The sequence below is a fragment of the Equus przewalskii genome, chromosome 10, assembly GCF_037783145.1.
Source record: "Equus przewalskii isolate Varuska chromosome 10, EquPr2, whole genome shotgun sequence".
Classification (NCBI taxonomy): Eukaryota; Metazoa; Chordata; class Mammalia; order Perissodactyla; family Equidae; genus Equus; species Equus przewalskii.
This window is the reverse complement of record NC_091840.1, coordinates 36,232,208-36,252,636: the sequence shown is the minus strand read 5'-3', so window position 1 is coordinate 36,252,636 and position 20,429 is coordinate 36,232,208. Positions and strand designations below refer to the sequence as shown.

The 20,429-nt window shown below is 38.6% G+C and overlaps 1 protein-coding gene across 3 annotated transcripts in view; it reads right to left on the bottom strand.

Annotated features, from left to right (window-relative positions):
* The window catches only part of AATF (apoptosis antagonizing transcription factor), a 101,572-nt gene that overhangs the window by 13,180 nt on the left and 67,963 nt on the right, over positions 1 to 20,429 (bottom strand). For all 3 annotated transcript variants that reach the window (XR_011523132.1, XR_011523133.1, XM_008534576.2), the window contains one exon: positions 14,123 to 14,194. Coding sequence is in view for 1 of the 3 variants with exons in the window: in XM_008534576.2 (XP_008532798.2) it covers positions 14,123 to 14,194 (72 nt within the window). In the remaining 2 variants the exon portion in view is untranslated. The remainder of the gene's footprint in view (positions 1 to 14,122; positions 14,195 to 20,429) is intronic.

Here is a 20,429-nt window from a genome sequence, read left to right as displayed (position 1 = left end):
AAGCAAAATGGGAAAAATCTATAAAAAATATGAAATATGGTGTATAATAATAATATAAAATAGAGAATTCATACAAAATGCAGAGAAAAACTAAAACTCAAAGAGGAAAATGGGCAAAGGGTAAAAAAAAGAAATACAAATGATTAATAAATATACAGATTTTTCAAGTTCACTGTTAAGTGAAAAAATAATCCCCAGATCCTTAGCCCAGTGCCTAGCACGTTGTAGATCCTCATAAGGGGTTACTTGTTATGAACTCATAAACAAGAATCAATGACAACTGCTGGCGTATCAAAACAGAAAATATTTTTATTTTTTTATGTTTTTTAAGATGGGCATCTGAGCTAACAACTGTTGCCATTCTTTTTTTTTTTTTTCCTGCTTTTTCTCCCCAAATCTCCCCAGTACATAGTTGTATATTTTAGCTGTGGGTCCTTCTAGTTGTGCTTTGTGGGACGCCACCTCAGCATGGCCTGATGAGTGGTGCCATGTCCGCACCCAGGACCCGAACCGGCGAAACCCTGGGCCACCGCAGCAGAGCGCGAGAACTTAACCACTCGGCCACGGGGCCGGCCCCAAAACAGAAAATATTTTTAAAAGATAACTCTCCTTATTAGCAAAGGTGCAGCGAGCGACATAAGCCTCAGCTGCAGGGGGCGGGGGTGGGGGGGGCATATAAATCAGTACAACCCATCAAGAATCATTAGAAATTGACCCAGGCATTACCCTTCTAAGAACCTATTCTAAAGACACAAGCAAAACTTAGAACACAGATTTCTGTATGAATATGTTCATTACAGCATTACTTAAAGAGAAATAAAAATAATCAGAAACAACCTAAATGTCAAATAATAAGTATCTCATAATTGAATATTATGAAGTTATTAACGTCTTTAAAAATGGCATTAAAATGCTTATACTATAAAGTTAACCAGAAAAAGGGACTCAAACATATATGTATATATCTTTATAAAATATCTACACAAAAAAATTCTGCAAGAAATCATATAAAAGTATTAATGTTCAAGTCTCAATAGCACATAACATATGAATTTTTCTTTGTCTTTTCTGTATTTTCCAAGCTTTCTTCCATGAGCATGTATTATTTTTATTATAGGGGAAAAAGATATTGTCTCTACGGACAGTGGGTGAGATGCATCTGAGCTGGCAGAGGCAGAACTGTAAGAGCAAACTGACTGAATATACTGGATCTGGGTTCAAAGTTCATTAGGAGGGATAGGGTCTTTGTAATCAGAAGAATGGTACAACCATAAGAGCAGGTCTGGAAATTCAGTGATTCACACTAAAATGTGAATGACTTGATAGGCAAAACCTTCCTATATAGAAAGCATCTCCATGATAAAAAGAAAGCAAAGGAAAAGAAAAAATTTTAATTCAAACAAGTTTTTCTCCCCCTCCAAGCAAGTTTTTAATCGAGAGAAAGGCTCTGGCATGTGTACTGGGAGTGGGAGGAAGCAGCTTCCCTTGGGTACATCATGCCCACATAAAAAAAAATTTTTTTTTTGAGGAAGATTAGCCCTGAGCTAACTGCTGCCAATCCTCGTCTTTTTGCTGAGGAAGACTGGCCCTGAGCCAACATCCATGCCCTCTTCCTCTACTTTATATGTGGGCGTGCCAAGCGCTGCCATGTCCGCACCCGGGATCCGAACCGGCGAACCCCAGGCAGCCGAAGCGGAACGTGTGCACTTAACCGCTGTGTCACCGGGCCGGCCCCTATTCCCACATAATTCTAAAAGCTTGCTGGTTTCCTGGAAACAGTGGCAGGGGTCAGGATTCACACTCCTAAATGCAAATACTGGCTCCAATACTTACTTGCTGTTTAACTTGGGCAAGTTACTTAATTGCTCTATGCCTCAGTATTCTTATCATAAAATGCAGATAATGTAAACCACCTCAGTGGTTTCTCATAAGGATTGAATGAAAACGTACGTGAAAGGCTTAGTGCAGTGTCTGGCATATAGTAAATGCTCAATGAGTGGAATATGATGTTATTACTCTATGTTATTTCATTGCCAATCAGAAATAGGGCGGCAGCCTTAGGGTGGATAAATCAGAGCAAAGGATGAATGACCTTAGAAAAAGAAATGCTCTTCACATTTAGCAACCTAATGTTGGCTCAGTGATCACTCCAGCAAATGTGCTAACAGTGTGTATGTACGACTAGTGTAAAGGAAGGTGAGAAACACCTAGCTGTTGCCTACCCACTTGCAAATTACTTAGTTGTGATTAACACAATATCTATGTAAGATATTAAGATATATTTTAAAAAGCAATAATAATAAAATACAAGAACTTAAAAACAGTAACTCCTTAAGAGAACATTTATACACATTCACTTTAAAGAACATGACAGATTCTTTTGGGGGAAAAAAGGATTCACAATCCTTTGAAGAAACGATGGGCATTTGACTGCAGAAATGAGAACTATAGTCAAGAAGTCCCATTCTGAGGAAAGATTTATCTGTTCAGCATCTACAATCTCTTTCTAGAAGATGCGCTGTTATCACTCCACATGCTGCTCAGAACCAAGGCTTCAACTTGAGAATGCAAATTCTCTAGAATTGTCTAAGACTGCACAGCAGTGAATCAGAAAAGATAGAAGAGACAATGGCACTGCTTCCTTTGCAACCCAGTTTTAATCTGGCCCAAGTCTCAGGTTTGAACTTGAGAATGTTTCCTTTGTCCTTCTGACGTTCCTGGAGGAGGAAGCCCCATGCCTCCTATCTCTGTGCGGGACACCATCTTTAATGATGATATATGGTGGTCCTTCTCCTCTGCACGGTTGGGGGGTCAAACATGTGCCACCGCCCGCCTAAGTAGCAACAAGCGAATTATAAACTGTGTCAATCCGAGTTAATGCAAAGCTGTAATCCTCTTTAACAAGAGATCAAATCACTGCCATGAGTTATGTTCATTCTGTAATCTGATAAGGAAGAGAGGGAACCTCTAATAAAAGAGTAATGGGAGCCTTTAATGACGCTGGTAAAAGGCAGCACCAGGGAAAATATTGCTCTGTTCCTGCTGATCAGATCAATGTTGCATATTTGCCCGGACCTGTCTCACCTGTCAGAAGAACCTGTGTCTTTTTAGGAGATAAGAAGCCTCAGAGAAAACATCTGTATCTTAACCATTCTTGCTTGCAAGCTTTTAACCAACAAAAAATGCTCTATGGAGATGGTATTTGTGTGGTTATTAGCTGATGTGCTCTCAAATGCTGAGCAAACTACACCCAATATTCACCATGATCCAGTGCACGTTTCTATTAAATAAAGGGGTAAAGTTGGCAAGGGCAGTCAAACATGGTCTAAGTAACCTCTGGGTTACCACGCAGGAGGAAAGGAACATATCAGCAGAGTGGTAGAATATGCCATATTTAGGGTTCAGACCCACACAAAAATGGCAAGCCGAAGATAAATTGCCTGTACAAATTCTATTATACCAAGGCACCTCAAGAACAACGTGGCAGTGATGTTGACAAAGCACTTTACAAGGCTGGGTTACATTTGTACATTTCTTTTCTAAAACTCCAGATGTAAAACAATAATGTATTTGGTGCTTAGTAGTTATCATTAAAAGACTCTCTCCTTGTTCTGTCTTAATGCCAGTAGCTTATAAAAGCAGAGGGAAAGCAGTTTTTTATTTTGGGGGAGGGAATTGGGGGCTAAAATGGAAATTCTTCCTGTTCTTATTGAGAATTTCTTTAAGTTCTTTGAAAAGGAATGGAGTACCTATAAAATGTTAATATGGCTATCATTTTTTTAATAAGAAAAAAAGCCATTTAGGAAATACAATAACCTACCCTTTTAATGAACAGTACCAGAATTGGGTTTGTCGAATAACTGCTCTCTGAAGCAGCGGTAAGTGCAAGACAAACACCAAGTTCTCTGGTGTACATGGAGCTGCTCGGTGCCACTCAGACCTGTTCCATGCAAACAAACAAACAAACAACAACAACAAAACCCATGCCGGCAGCGTAAGCAGTTCCCATGGACTCCCTTTCCAAAGCTGAGGCAGCGGCCAGTTTGAGGAGCACATCTCGATCCGTCTCACAGGTCTTACTCGGAATTTGCTTCTCCTACTTGTCACACTAGCATTTCACTATCTGACCTACATCAACACAGCAAATGAGAAAGAATTAACTTCTTTAAAAGTCTGCCTCAGAGGGCCTTGCAAAAGCACAGGCAAAAAGCAGATGATTATTTCTACAACCTCCAAATTCTTCCTTTTGTTAGAACCATAATAAATAAGAGATCATCTGAATTTTTACTTCCTGCTCCCCTGGTCTAACAGCACCCCAGGGGATTCACACCATGTAAAAGAAGCTGTTTCTAAAATGTTCTCGGTCACCCCAGAATAGCTTCAGTAGTCAGAGAAGTGAACAGCAATCCTGTAAACACGCAAGTAACATGCTGACCTGTTCTTGGTGCTGACAATATGCTCAGAGGGATTTTCCACCAATGAGACATCACACCTCTTCGCACCTTAGCCCATTGATAACTCTGTCTCTACCATTTCCCACGAGACTTTGCCCTCATAGCACAGATTACTCTGAGGGGCAAACAGTAGCTGTTCTGGGAGCTGAGCTGCCCTGTGCCAAGAGCATCAAGGGTTTCACAAAGCCAGTGATCTAAAGCTTTCAGGCTGGTGGTAATCTCCTCCCTTGCATGCAAACACGTAATACATGGGAAAGTGGGATTTCTTTTGTTTTCTCTCAATCCTGGGAATGTTCACAGGGCCTGCAAAGAGAAACCACCTGCCTACCTCGTAACAGAGTAAAGATCTACTGAACCAGCACACACAAAGGATCAGGGGTTACATGAGACTTTCACTAACAAAGGAGACCTGCAGGCACCTAAAAGCATTTAAATCAGTATCCAAAGTTTATCTGGAAAGAAATGCCCCTAAAGGGGAATTTGTTAACACAGGGACCCAAACTTGGCTACTTTGCATTTAAAAAGAGTTTTTAAAAAAATAGATCACTTGAAGAGAAAAATTCCTAGCATGAGAAAAGAATATGTATCAGCAGAAATTAACTAAATAGATAACACTACACAGACCACACCACAGGAAAACAAAATGAAGCTGCCACTACCTTTTTAAAGATCCTGTTAAAGATAGTACTTCTTTCTCCACTAAGGGTATCTTAATACTCTGTGTTAAAGATCTCTTCTTCTCTCTCCCTTAATGAGAGCTATGTGCCAGGTTCAATTATATTGGACCACGTGCAAAATTTTTTAAACTCGACCTTGATAAGGCATATGGGGGATTCAACAACAAGTAACAGCCCTCAGATTCCCCATCCCCTCCAAAAAACCAAACACCGGGTATTAACCCAACTTAGCCATGCGTATGGAACAATAAACTGGAACCAAGAAACACAGAAAGAAATGAGATCTCTTCTCTCTCCAGATCTGGATAAAGTAGGAACCAAGGTGGAGCTGCCTCTGGGAATAAGAAATCAAAAGGGCTGGAAAATTTATGTTATGTGTACTTTACCATGATTAAAAACCGGGAGGAGGGAAGCTAGTCAGGTATTAAAAAGCCAGTTTTATCCATATGGTCCATAGGGCAGAAATCATAAAGGGAGAGAAGACCTTCCATTTATATACTTCAATAGAGAAATAATCAGGACCTTCCCACCTCCTCTCTATTATATATACAATTTTCAAAATGAAAATGTCCTTTTTTTCTGTTGATGAAAAGCAATACAAGCTTATTGTAAAAAAAATTCAAACACTACAGAAATACATAGACTAGAAAGTAAAATTTGTCCTCTGCTCCACCCCATTCAGCAATAAATATGTGAAGAGTCTGGTGTACACAGCTACAGAGCTTATTTTTCAATGATGATGAATACAAAGGCATTCTCATGGCAGAAGATTAGAGCAAAATAGAAATATAAAACATTGAAAGCCTCCCTTCATCCTCTTCTTCCTCCCAGTGGCTTCTTCCTAGGGAAACATTGTTAATATGAGGATGTATGGTCTTCCCAGGCATTTTCCTAAGCACTACAACATATACATACTACGTGTACATATATATCTAATTTTTATTTTAAAAACATAAATGGATCATATTATAAGAACTGTTTTTACTCAAAAAGTGGGATTATAATATAGTATTTTGTAACCTACTTTTTCCACTCAACATTGTTTATTTTTTATTTATTTTTTATTTTTATTTTTTTTATTAAGATTATGATAGTTTACAACCTTGTGAAATTTCAGTTGTACATTATTGTTAGCCATGTTGTAGGTACACCACTTCACCCTTTGTGCCTTCCCCCCACACCCCCCTTTCCCCTGGTAACCACTGATCAGTTCTCTTTGTCTATATGTTAACTTCCACCTATGAGTGGAGTCATATAGAGTTCGTCTTTCTCTGTCTGGCTTATTTCGCTTAACATAATACCCTCAAGGTCCATCCATGTTGTTGTGAATGGGACGATTTTGTCCGTTTTTATGGCTGAGTAGTATTCCATTGTGTATATATACCATATCTTGTTTATCCAATCATCAGTTGCTGGGCACTTAGGTTGGTTCCACATCTTGGCTATTGTAAATAATGCTGTGATGAACATAGGGGTGCATGGGACTCTTGGAATTGCTGATTTCAGGTTCTTAGGATAGATACCCAGTAGTGGGATGGCTGGGTCATAAGGTATTTCTATTTTTAACTTTTTGAGAAATCTCCATACTGTTTTCCATAGTGGCTGCACCAGTTTGCATTCCCACCAACAGTGTATGAGGGTTCCTTTTTCTCCACAACCTCTCCAACATTTGTCACTCTTGGTTTTGGATATTTTTGCCAATCTAACAGGTGTAACGTGATATCTTAGTGTAGTTTTGATTTGCATTTCCCTGATGATTAGTGATGATGAGCATCTTTTCATGTGTCTATTAGCCATCCTTATATCCTCTCTGGAGAAATGTCTGTTCGTATCCTCTACCCATTTTTTGATCGGGTTGTTTGATTTTTTGTTGTTGAGCTGTGTGAGTTCTTTATATATGATGGAGATTAACCCTTTGTCGGATAAGTAGCTTATAAATATTTTTTCCCAATTAGTGGGCTGTTTTTTTCTTTCAATCCTATTTTCCCTTGCCTTGAAGAAGCTCTTTAGTCTGATGAAGTCCCATTTGTTTATTCTTTCTATTGTTTCCCTCATCTGAGGAATTATGGTGTCCAAAAAGATTCTTTTGAAACTGATGTCAAAGAGTGTACTGCCTATATTCTCTTCTAGAAGACTTATTGTTTCAGGCCTAATCTTTAGGTCTTTGATCCATTTTGAGTTTATTTTGGTGAGTGGTGAAAAAGAATGGTCAATTTTCAATCTTTTGCATGTGGCTGTCCAGTTTCCCCAGCACCATTTGTTAAAGAGATTTTCTTTTCTCCATTGTAGGCCCTCAGCTCCTTTGTCGAAGATTAGCTGTCCATAGATGTGTGGTTTTATTTCTGGGCTTTCAATTCTGTTCCATTGATCTGTGCACCTGTTTTTGTACCAGTACCATGCTGTTTTGATTACTGTAGCTTTGTAGTATGTTTTGAAATCAGGGATTGTGATGCCTCCGGCTTTGTTTTTCTTGCTCAGAATTGCTTTAGCAATTCGGGGTCTTTTGTTGCCCCATATGAATTTTAGGATTCTTTGTTCAATTTCTGTAAAGGATGTTATTGGCATTCTGATTGGGATAGCATTGAATCTGTAGATTGCTTTAGGTAGTATGGACATTTTAACTATGTTTATTCTTCCAATCCATGTGCATGGAATGTCTTTCCATCTCTTTATGTCGTCATCAATTTCTTTCAAGAAAGTCTTGTAGTTTTCATTGTATAAATCTTTCACTTCCTTGGTTAAATTTATCCCAAGGTATTTTATTCTTTTCATTGCGATTGTGAATGGGATTGAGTTCTTGAGTTCTTTTTCTGTTAGTTCATTGTTAGTGTATAGAAATGCTACTGATTTATGTATTTTGATTTTATACCCTGCAACTTTGCTGTAACTGTTGATTGTTTCTAATAGTTTTCCTATGGATTCTTTGGGGTTTTCTATATATAAGATCATGTCATCTGCAAACAGCTAGAGTTTTACTTCTTCATTGCCTATTTGGATTCCTTTTATTTCTTTTTCCTGCTGAATTGCTCTGGCCAACACCTCCAGTACTATGTTGAATAGGAGTGGTGAAAGTGGGCACCCTTGTCTTGTTCCTGTTCTGAGAAGGATGGGTTTCAGTTTTGTCCATTGAGTATGATGTTGGCTGTGGGTTTGTCATATATGGCCTTTATTATGTTGAGGTACTTTCCTTCTATACCCATTTTATTGAGGGTTTTTATCATAAATGGATGTTGGATCTTGTCGAATGCTTCCTCTGCATCTATTGAGATGATCATGTGGTTTTTGTTTCTCATTTTGTTAATGCAGTGTATCACGTTGATTGACTTGCAGATGTTGAACCATCCCTGTGTCCCTGGTATAAATCCCACTTGATCATGGTGTATAATCTTTTTCATGTATTGCTGTATTCAGTTTGCCAGAGTTGTGTTGAGGATTTTTGCATCTATGTTCATCAGTGATATTGGCCTGTAGTTTTCCTTCTTTGTGTTGTCCTTGTCAGGTTTGGGGATCAGAGTGATGTTGGCTTCATAGAATGTGTTAGGGAGTGCTCCATCTTCCTCAATTTTCTGGAATAGTTTGAGAAGGATAGGTATTAAATCTTCTTTGAATGTTTGGTAGAATTCTCCAGAGAAGCCGTCTGGTCCTGGACTCTTATTTTTGGGGAGGTTTTTGATTACTGTTTCTATTTCTTTACTTGTGATTGGTCTATTCAGATTCTCTATTTCTTCCTGATTCAGTTTGGGGAGGTTGTAAGAGTCTAGGAATTTGTCCATTTCTTCTAGGTTGTTCAAGTTGTTGGCATATAGTTTTTCATAGTATTCTCTTATGATCCCTTGTATTTCTTTGGTATCCATTGTGATTTCTCCTCTCTCATTCCTAATTTTATTTATCTGAGATTTCTCTCTTCTTTTCTTAGTGAGTCTGGCTAAGGGTTTGTCGATTTTGTTAATTTTTTCGAAGAACCAACTCTTTGTTTCATTGATCCTTTCTACTGTCTTTTTTGTTTCAATATCGTTTATTTCTGCTCTAATTTTTATTATTTCCCTCCTTCTACTGACTTTGGGCTTTGTTTGTTCTTCTTTTTCTAATTCTGTTAGGTGTTGTTTGAGGTTGCTTATGTGAGATTTTTCTTATTTAGTGAGGTGAGCCTGTATTGCAATGAATTTCCCTCTTAGGACTGCTTTTGCTGTGTCCCAAATGAGTTGGTATGGCGTGTTTTCATTTTCATTTGTCTCCAGATAATATTTGATTTCTTTTTTAATTTCTTCAATAATCCATTGTTTGTTCAGTATTTTAATTTTTTTACTTTTTCCTTTTTCTCCCCAAAGCCCCCCAATACATAGTTGTGTACTTTTAGTTGTGGGTCCTTCTAGTTGTGGCATGTAGGATGCTGCCTCAGCATGGTTTGATGAGTGGTGCCATGTCCGTGCCCAGGATCCAAACCAGTCAAACCCTAGGCTGCCAGAGCGGAGGGCGAGAACTTAACCACTGGGCCACGGGGCTGGCCCCTCAACATTATGTTAATACATACAGCGCCATTTCCTCCTTTACCAGCTGCTTATAATTTCATTGAATGATTTTCTGTGATTTATTTAACTAGTTGCCTATTGATGGTCATTTGGATTGTTTCTTATTTTTCCCTATTATAAACAATGTTCCAATAAAGACCTTTGATACAAATATATTTGCCCACTTGCTATTTCTTTAGGTTAATTCCTAGAAGTAGATTTTTCTGGGTCAACAGAGACATATACATTTAAAATTCTGAAACACACTGCCAAATAGCCCTCCAAAATGATTTTGCCAATTACATTCCCCACAACAACATACGGAAGTGTCTATTTCCTCACACCATCAACACTGTGGATTACCAATCTTTTAATGTTTTCCAATTTAATAAGGAAAAAAATGAAATCTCATTGTTTTAATTTGTGTTTCTTTGATTAATGAGGTTGACAGACTTTATGGTTTTTTGCCATTTGAGATTTTTCTTTTACGATTTCTAAGTTTGCTTTGCCCATTATTTTTATTGGGATATTCTTTTTTTTTTGGAGGAAGATTAGCCCTGAGTTAACTGCTGCTGCCAATCCTCCTTTTTTTTGCTGAGGAAGACTGGCCTTGAGCTAACATCCGTGCCCATCTTCCTCTCCTTTATATGTGGGACACCTACCACAGCATGGCTTGCCAAGTGGTGCCATGTCCACACCCGGGATCCAAACTAGCAAACCCCAGGCCGCCAAAGTGGAACGTGTGAACTTAACTGCTGCACCACTGAGCCAGCCCCATGGGATATTCTTAGAGATCTGTAAAAACTCTTTACATTGTATTATTACATAGTAAAGTAATATGTCATATATGGAACTTTTTCTTTCCAGTTTGTCATTTACTTATAATCTTGTTTTTGATGTCTTTTTCAATGTGACTTTTATGTAGTCAGATCTATTAATATTTTCCCTTATGCTTCTGGCCTTGGTGTCATGCTTACAAAGTCCTTCTCTACCTCAAAGTGATAAAAAAATTCTCTATTCAGACATGCACACCGAGAATGACATATCTGTAAGTTAGCAGAACCAAAACTATTCACTTGAAGAAAAGTAGTATGCACAGATATTGACATTCTAACAATTATGAAAGTTTCCCCTTACTCAATGATATTTTGTGGTGTAGAAAGTAGGACACAAATAGTACAGATTATTTCCTCAAAACAGTACTAGATTATTTCCAGTTGTGACAAAGCAGGCCAAGCTACGACTGCCTCCTTCTTAAGTTAAAGTAACGATACCTCCTGGCCCTGGAAGTTTTGATACTAGAAGCAGAAAGAGCTAATACTCAGGTACTCCACCCACAGTTAATCCGGCCTTTTCAGACCACAGAGCATGAGCAGTAACATGGATGTGCGCCTGTGTACCCTTACGAACACAGTGGGAAGGGAGTGCACTTAGATAAAAACACATGCTCAGTTCTCCAGCTACAAGGCTTTCATTAAATTCCTTGTTAAGTGGCTAAACCAACTGGAGAACAACTCTGATAATCAGTCCACAAAGGATTGCCTCCCCCCCCCCCCCCGCAAATACTGAATACTACAATGTTACTCAACAAACTTCTCTCAGCGCCTTCTCCCCTGCCTACTCTACCTGAAGGGGCAACGTAACACAGCTCTGGCCAACATAACACAGCTCCAGCCAATGAAACAGAAGAAGTTTGTTGGAGGGGATTCTGGGAAGCTTTTACTTTTCTGATGAACGAAAATAGGCATGGCTGACACCACTCCTCTCCCCTTGTTGCCTAAAATGCGTGTTCAATGGCTGAAGCTGCAGCAGTCACCTAGGGACTGCAGGGGAAAGACCAAGAGATGTTGGAGAAGGGAAAACCATCGCCAATACTTGTCTGCCACTAGGATTATTCTGTCAAAAAAAAAAAACTCATTTGCTTATGCTTCTGTAGTCAGGATTTATGTTTCTTGCAGACCAAGGCCAACATAATCCTAAATAATACAGTCATTTTCAAATAATCTTTATGTCTAGCAAGTAGACCCTCAAAAATTATGAGTGAATAAATATAATTCTGAAAAATTAAGTGCCCCTAGGGTATTAGGTGATTCAAGAAAAATTCCAACTAAGAATGACAAAAACTTGATTTCCAAATGATCTAGTAATATTCAGACTTCTATATGCAAAAGATGTTACCGGGGCCAGCCTGGTGCCATAGTGGATAAGTTCACACGCTCTGCGTGGGCAGCCTGGGGTTCTCCAGTTTGAAACCTGGGTGCGGACCTACACACTGGTCATCAAGCCACGCTGTGGCAGGAGTCTCACATATAAAATAGAGAAAGATGAGCAGAGATGTTAGATCAGGACCAATCTTCCTCAAAAAAAAAAAGATGTTACTAATATTTAAACTAAGTTTCACTTTATGCCTGGGATAATAATGTTACCTTAATGGGTTTGTTTTAGTTTTTAAGCTTCTAGTTTTCCTTTTTTGTTGAAATAATTTTTTTATGTCATCCTAACAGAGAATCTAAGATGTACTCAATTCACTTTGTAATTTTTAAAAACAGACTAGAGCCGGAAATGAATGAAAAAAACCCAGCCAGACAGAGGCATTCACTTGCAAAGCATAGGAGAGCATATGAGGTCACGAAGTTCTGAGTATAAATGTACTCAGAACCATCCATAAGCTGTTTTGTACACAAAGCACTGAACAAAAGCAAACAAAAAATTAATAATCACTCTGTTCACCTAAGCTTTTCAAGTGAGGGGGTAAGTGGGTGGGGAGGAAGAGTCTGATGGGGTTTAGTAGCAAACCAAATACTCTCGAATAAAAAGGTTAAATGTCGCTTAAGGGATAAGACTGGCAAAACCCACACGCGCTAACCTTATGACCAGTAATTTCACTTGGTGAAGATGTATGTTTAAAAACATCTACCGCGGCTGGCCCCGTGGCCGAGTGGTTAAGTTCACGCGCTCCGCTGCAGGCGGCCCAGTGTTTCGTTGGTTCGAATCCTGGGCGCGGACATGGCACTGCTCATCAGACCACGCTGAGGCAGCGTCCCACATGCCACAGCTAGAAGAACCCACAACAGAGAATACACAACTATGTACCGGGGGGCTTCGGGGAGAAAAAGGAAAAAATAAAATCTTTAAAAAAAAAAAAAAAAATAAATAAATAAATAAATAAAAACATCTACCGCAGCATTATTTACAATGACAATTTAAAACAATTAGTGAATGGCTAAATAAGTAATATTATAAAAATATTACATAGTCATTTAAAATTTTTGAATAATTTTAATGATAGGAAACTGCTCACAGTATACAAAATAGTTAAAGAAAAAATTCACAATAGTAGAATATAATTTTAATTATATAAAAAATAAAAACAAGAACATATTGACAGGAGACTTATAAAGAATGAATGGAAATATTCTGAAATGTTAACAGTGGTTATCTCCTGCACGTGTGTGTATATGTATACACACACATTTCCTAGCCCTGTACCCTGAGAGGGCCTAGAAACAATGACACCCAGTAACAATGAGCACCCCTAGCACCCAGATCTTGGTTTCTAAATACCAGAATCCACTAAAAAGAATCAGAGCTCTTTGCAGAAAGATTGATTGATTCCAGAGATGGAACAGGGAAAGTATAAGATGAGCCTAGAATAGCTTGTTGTGCCAGAAAGTAAGGAAGGACTCAAAGAATGATCAGGACATCTCAAAAGGACACAAGCCAGCTTGAAGCTTGAAGGGACTTCCATGAATCTGAGACAATTTTAAATCAAAATAAATAAAGATAGTAACAGATTATGATTAATTGAATAAAATAGGAAAGCATGAGTCTATACTAACATAAATGAATGGTGAACAAATGAAGAAAGGATAAGGCTAAATAAGTAATATTATAAAAATATTACGTTGTAGAATGCCAACTAATAAATATAGAAAGAATTAGTCTTTAAAAAATGGTTATCTCTGAATTGTAATACGATGAGTGTATTTTTTTCTGTACACATTTCTATATTGTTCCAGCTTGATAAAATGAGCATGTATTTCTTTTGTAAAAACACTCCAAAAAAGAATCCTCAACAGCTGCCTGAACACACAGAACCGAATGCACATCTCTAGAGCAATCTCTAGAGCCACTTTAAAAAGGACAGCGTATGCATATAACTCCCAAACAAGTGCATGTCGTGTCCTGACCCATCTGTTTAGAGAAGAGCTCAGATGTCCTAGGCAGGTGGCTAAAGTTAAAAACAAAACAAAACAGCGAAAACAAACAAAAAACCACAAGAGGCACGCTGAAATTTACGGAAATTTTGTTTTGGTTTTACAATAATTATTGGAGTGAAAAGACGTGACAAAGACCCTTGCTATGATGCCAATGACGAATGGTTAATTGATAAGAAGAAAAGGAGAGGGCGATGGGCTGTAGAACAGGTCACTATCAGGCTGTCATGAAGCCATCTGAGACATATAATTAATCTATTACTCACCTGGCATCATCATTCATTGTAGTATGGTCAATAGGTGCCATGAAGCTCAGTAGCTTGCTAAGGACATGAAACCTAAATAAAGAAGGAAACAAACAGACAGCAACATTAGTAACTATTAGCCTAGAAAAGGAAACACATTCTAGGAGCTAACAAAGTCCAGAACTGATCACAGGAACATTTAGCTCCAGAGTGGAATAGGGGATAATTCATACACACACCCACTTACAACTATATTTCCCCCTTTTCCCTTAATGCTACAGGAGAAAAGTCGGATAAAAGCACATGGTAAATGACAGCAGTTCAACACAGATCCATTTGTTTCACAGCCCAAAAGAAGAGTAGATACACTTGTGTCCTTGAGCAAGACACTCACCCTTAAACATTACTCCAGGCAAAAGACAGTGAGGACCTGACTGCTCCATTTTCCTCCTCTCCATACATCTTAATCCTTTTTTAGTGTCACTAAAGCTACCTACCGGCAGTAGCACAGGCAGTGGTCTAACACTTGAAACCTCGCCACCACTATCACTCACTAGCACTGCTTCCCTGAGCCAGAAAAGGCTTCCAGAATTCCACATCATCTTTACTCACTAGCCCCAGTGACTCTTTCATGTCCCCATCTTCATATGAAGGAGCACAACTGAGTATACAAGTTTGAGCCCTAGTTCAGTCAAGGTGTTATGGAAATCACCTCCATATTCTACCAATAGAAAAAAATGGTACTGTTCTATGAAGTGTTTTGAGATCCTTTGGTGAAAGGAGCTGAATAAACGTATGACCTTATACAGACCAAATTATACCAAAGAGAATTTAAAGAAGGTATCCCTTTCTGTTCATTATACTCGAAGAGGCTGTATGACAATATGCATATTATAAAATTCTAACCAAAAAAACTCTCCTCTGGGCCGGCCCCATGGCCGAGTGGTTACGTTCACGTGCTCTGCTTCAGGCAGCCCGGGGTTTTGCCAGTTCGGATCCTGGGCGCAGACATGGCACCACTCATCAGGTCATGTTGAAGTGGCATCCCACATGTCACAACTAGAAGGACCCACAACTAAAATATGCAACTATAATCACACACACACAAAAAAAGATTGGCAACAGGTGTTAGCTTAGGTGCCAATCTTTAAAAACAAAAACAAAAACTCTTCTTGAGCAAAACACTATCCACAAACAAAAATATGATAAATATTTTCATGTGCATAATGTTACAGTTTTAAAAACACTTTTATGCATATCAAATAATTTGATTCTCTGCTGTACTACCCACCACTAAGCCTCCCAAATGTCATTCGTTTTTTAAAAAAAAATTTTTTGGTGAGGAAGATTGGCCCTGAGCTAACATCTTGTGCCAGTCTTCCTCTATTTTGTATGTGGAATGCTGCCACAGCATGGTTTGATGAGCAGTGTGTAGGTCTGCACACAAGATCCAAACCTGTGAACCCCAGGCCGCCAAAGCACTGACTTAGCCACTATGCCACTGGGCTAGCCTCTCATTCTTATTTTTAACAAATGAATTTTACAAGAATAACAGTGATGACATTTTTCACATTACTAGAATAATAGAAAAAGTATAAATTCACTATAGAAAATTTGGAAAACAAACCAACTAAGCACACACAAAAATGCATAGTTCCTCCACCTACAGACAACTGTTATTAACATTTTGGTTAGTTATGTTTGTTTTACATAGTGATCCTGTTTTATATATATATATATATATATATATATATATATACATACACACACACACACACACCCCCCCCACACACAATTTCATATCCTCTTTTTTTCACTTAGCATTGTATCTGAATAGCTATATACAATTCCAGGAGTGGAAGTACCATAATATATTTCCATATTTTTGAACATTTATATTGCTTCCAATTCTTCACTTTTTATAAGATGCAAAAACAAAATCTCTGTGCATCATACTTTTTTTAAACATCTATCTCCTACTTATAAAAATATATAATTCTTGTAAAGAGAATCCAAATACAGAAATGTATAGAGAACTGACAAGTCCCCCGTAGTCCGCTCTCCCAGCAACAATCACTGTTAGTTAAAACTATTAAGTTTGACTGCAGCGTTTTCCATATAGAAGACAAACATAAACAAGACATTTTTCATATAAAAATGAGATTATAATATACTTAATATTCTGCATTATGCTTTTTTCCACTGAACCATACGTCATATTCTATTCTTTTTTCATAGTTGTATTGTAGATCCACTTATATATAATACTGAGTCAAATACTAATAATCAATCGTTATAATTACTTCCAAAAACCAAAATATTTCTTTTTATATAAATCATTTTCTAGCATCCAACTAGCAAGTCCGACCAGGCTGATGCCACTGACCAGCTATCATGTAAACTAATGTTTCCACAAGGTAACGTGTTCATCTTTGCTATGACATTTCTGGAAATTTCTCTCCAACCCTATCACAAACCAAGAGCAAAACTTGCTCACTGGTGGAACCTGGTATCAGTGGTGATAGCTGGCACACCCCACCAACTCCCCCGAGGTCTAATTGAAGGAGTTATTTATAATATTCTCATCCGGCCTGGACCACTTGTTTAAATGAAGGAGCACAATTGAGTACATAAGTTTGATCCCTAGGCCTTCAGTCAAGGTGTTGTCTGAAGGGCAGAATTCTAATATAGCCAAGACATCATTTTGGTGCCTGCGTAGGCCAGGTGGTCCTGCCCGGAGAACCAACTCACCAGCCACAGGTTAGAAGCATGGGCTCTGGAATCAGACCAATTGGCTCCAATCCCAGTTTGCTACTTAGTAGTTCTGTAACACAGCATGAGTTACTTATCTTCTCTAAGCATTTTATATAAATTAGCTAATTTAATCTGCATGACAATCCTGAGATGTGACTTTTATTAGTGTACTTTTTCACAGATGAGGAAATGGAAGCACAGAGATGTAAAGTAACTTGCCTCAGGTCAAAAGGCCAGTAACTGGAAGAGTCAGATTGCAAACCTGGACAGCTTAGCATCAGGGACTGTGCTTTTCCTACCTCTGCATGTAAACTGCTCAGCAGGGCCCGACAGTGAGTTAGTTATCACTATTGCTATAAAGAAAGGTCACTCTGATCCTGACCATATCGCACACATTCATAGTCACAAGGAGAGCCAGGAGAATACGGACAACAAAACCGCAAACAATTCAAACACGTGACCTTATTTATTACCTTTATTTTACTTTTTATTTTGCAATGAGTCTAGATCTATAGAAAAATTGCAAAAATAGTGCAGAGAGTTCATACATACCCTCACCCAGCTCCCACTACTGTTAACAACTTACATAAACATACTGTAATTTACAAAATCAGAAAATTAACATTGGTACAATACTGTTAACTAAACTATAGACCTTATTCAACTTTCACCCATTTTTACCCTAATGTTCTTTTTCTTTTCCAGGATCCGATCTAGGACCCCACATTGCACCTAGCTGCGATGTCTCCTTAGTCTCCTCCAATCTGTGACAGTCCCTCAGTCTTCCTTGTTTTTCAATGACTCGCTACAGTCTACAAATAAAGTCCAAATTCTTAGTATAGCCATGACCTAGCACTCTCTTATTGACATAGCCCCATCTCCTGCCATTCCCCCATATCCACTCTAAGTCTCTGCCAAAACAAATTAATTGCAGTTCCCAGAACGACCATGCACACTCTCAAGTCTGCATTTTTGTAAACGTTATTCTTTTTTGGCCTTTCTCTGGACCAACTCAGTTCTTTCTAGTCTGCTCGGTGTGAAGTATGGATGTCGCATCTTACAGAAAGACTTTCTGAGCAGTCAGGTAACCCGACACCAGGATGATCTCCAGCACAGCACTTCCCACACAGCATCACTGTCTGCTTATCGTCCGCCATCCTCTCCATACTACATGTGCCTTGAGGGCAGAATGGGTATCACGCAGCACCTAATATTATTCCTAGAACTTCAGAAAGAAGCCTTCTTATATTTTAGTAAACCACTTCCCATATTTTACTGTTTAGCCCCTGTTTAAATAGAATGTCTGTTTCCCACTTGCCTGTTGCCAGAATAAGATTTCATATGCCTCTGGATTTGTAGGGCTGTGGGAATCTAAATCACTATCAAAATGGTAGAAAAACAGAATTATATAATTTCAGTGACACAAACCTCTAAGGAACAGTTTAATGAGGTTAGTTTAATAAATTAATATAAGAAAAGCAGTCCAATGACTGGGAAGAAGCCTGCAACCACCTAACCTGGTCTCTGTTAAGGAAGTCTCCAGTAATCCCTGTTGTGCATGGGGAGAGGCAGGCAAGCCCCAGGGCCCAGGCCTTGGCGGTCATTAAGATGTTAAATCTCGTGCTGAAAATTCCTGGTGATTTAATCAATAAGGTATAATTTCTAGTGAAATAAATAAAAAGGACTTTGTTGAAAAGAAAGAAAAGAGAAAGGTGCTATTAAAACAAAATCTTGTCTTTTAATTTCAACCTGATAAATAATAACTCTGATAAATTTATTTTGATTTGGGAAACAACAGACCCACGTTCTCCTTGCCATGCTAGAAAAGTACTCACTTCTCCAACACTCATCCAGATTCCTTTATCTGTGTTATGTTTAAAGCTATAGCCATTCTCATTACCTGATGTGCATGTTAATTCTACTGTAATAATCATCCAAAACCATATTCTGACTGACTAATGTCTACAAGGCACCACAGTAGATAATAAGGTTGGAACTGCCTTAAAGTATAAAGCCGCACAGTTCTTGCCCTCAAGGGGCATACAAATATAGCTACTTGCCCCAACAGTTCTAAAATTTGTAACAATACAATAATGTAGAAAAGGCATTTTTTTCCTCTCTCAGTTCTTTTGAAGACTATATATTTGCAACAGCAACACCAACAGATAAACACAAGAGAAACCAAAGAAACTAACAGTTTCGAATGTTTACTATGTACCAGACATTTACACATTATTTTAGTCTTCAAACCAGATCTATACAGTAGGGATTATTATCTCCACTCAGTAAAGGAGAAAACTAAGGCAAAGAAAATAAGTCAAAAATCGTATAGCCAGACAGAGCCCATCTCCTGATTTGAAATCCTGGCTCCTCCCTCAAGGGAATATTTACAGCTTCATAAAGCTTTAATTTAAAAGTACAGTACTGGAGAAAAATTTGATCTCAAAACTGGGGCCGGCCCCATGGCCGAGTGGTTAAGTTTGCGCACTCTGCTTCAGCGGCCCAGGGTTTCACCAGTTCGAATCCTGGGCACGGAATGGCACCGCTCATTGAGCCACACTGAGGCGGCATCCCACATGACACAACTAGAAGGACCCACAACTAAAAATACACAACTAAGTACCAGGGGGCTTTAGGAGTAAAACGAAAATTAAAATCTTTAAAAACAAAAAAAAAATTAAAGAATAAGGTACTCATTCAGCCTGGCCAATTATAAGGTCCTATTAGCAACACTCTTCTTTAAATCCTTACAAAGGTGAGGGGTGCAGAAGAGACAGGTTGAAAAGAGGCATGTATGTGAGTGAGCAAGTAAATGAGCACTAGGCCAGGAGACTGACCCAGTCTTGGAATAATAGCAATAATAATGATGGTAATAATGGCAACAAATAATTCTATAGTGCTGTGTAGCTGGCACTGTTCTAAGAGCTGCATATATACTTACTCACTTAATCCTCACAGCAAGCCTACTAGTCTGGTACTATCACCACTCCCATTTAACAGATGAAGAAACTAGCACAGAGTTTAAGGGTCTTGCCCAAAGTAACTACCAGTCAATGTCAAAGCTGGGATTCAAACTCAGGCAGTCAGGCTCTTGAGTCCTTGCTTTTTTTTCCTTTTCTTTTAGATTGGCACCTGAGCTAGCAACTGTTGCCAATCTTTTTTTTTCTTCTCTCCAAAGCCCCCCGGTACATAGTTGTATATTTCAGTTGTGGGTCCTTCTAGTTGTGGCATGTGGGACACCGCCTCGGCGTGGCCTGATGAGCGGTGCCATGTCCGCACCCAGGATCCAAACCCGCAAAAACCTGGGCTGCCAAAGCGGAGCGCGCAAACTTAACCACTCGGCCACAGGGCCAGCCTCTTGAGTCCTTGCTCTCAACCATTACACTGAAAACGAACCTGGAGAAGTATGAAGATTTGGAGATTTCAACATATGAAAAAAGTTAAATTATGACAATTTGAGCTGAGATTTAAGAGAAGTGACTTCGAATCAAAAGATGATGAAAGCTACTTTGCACTTCTGCAAAGTTAAAAAAAGGTAAGCATTTCCTGATGAGTTTTGTTAAATACTAAAACA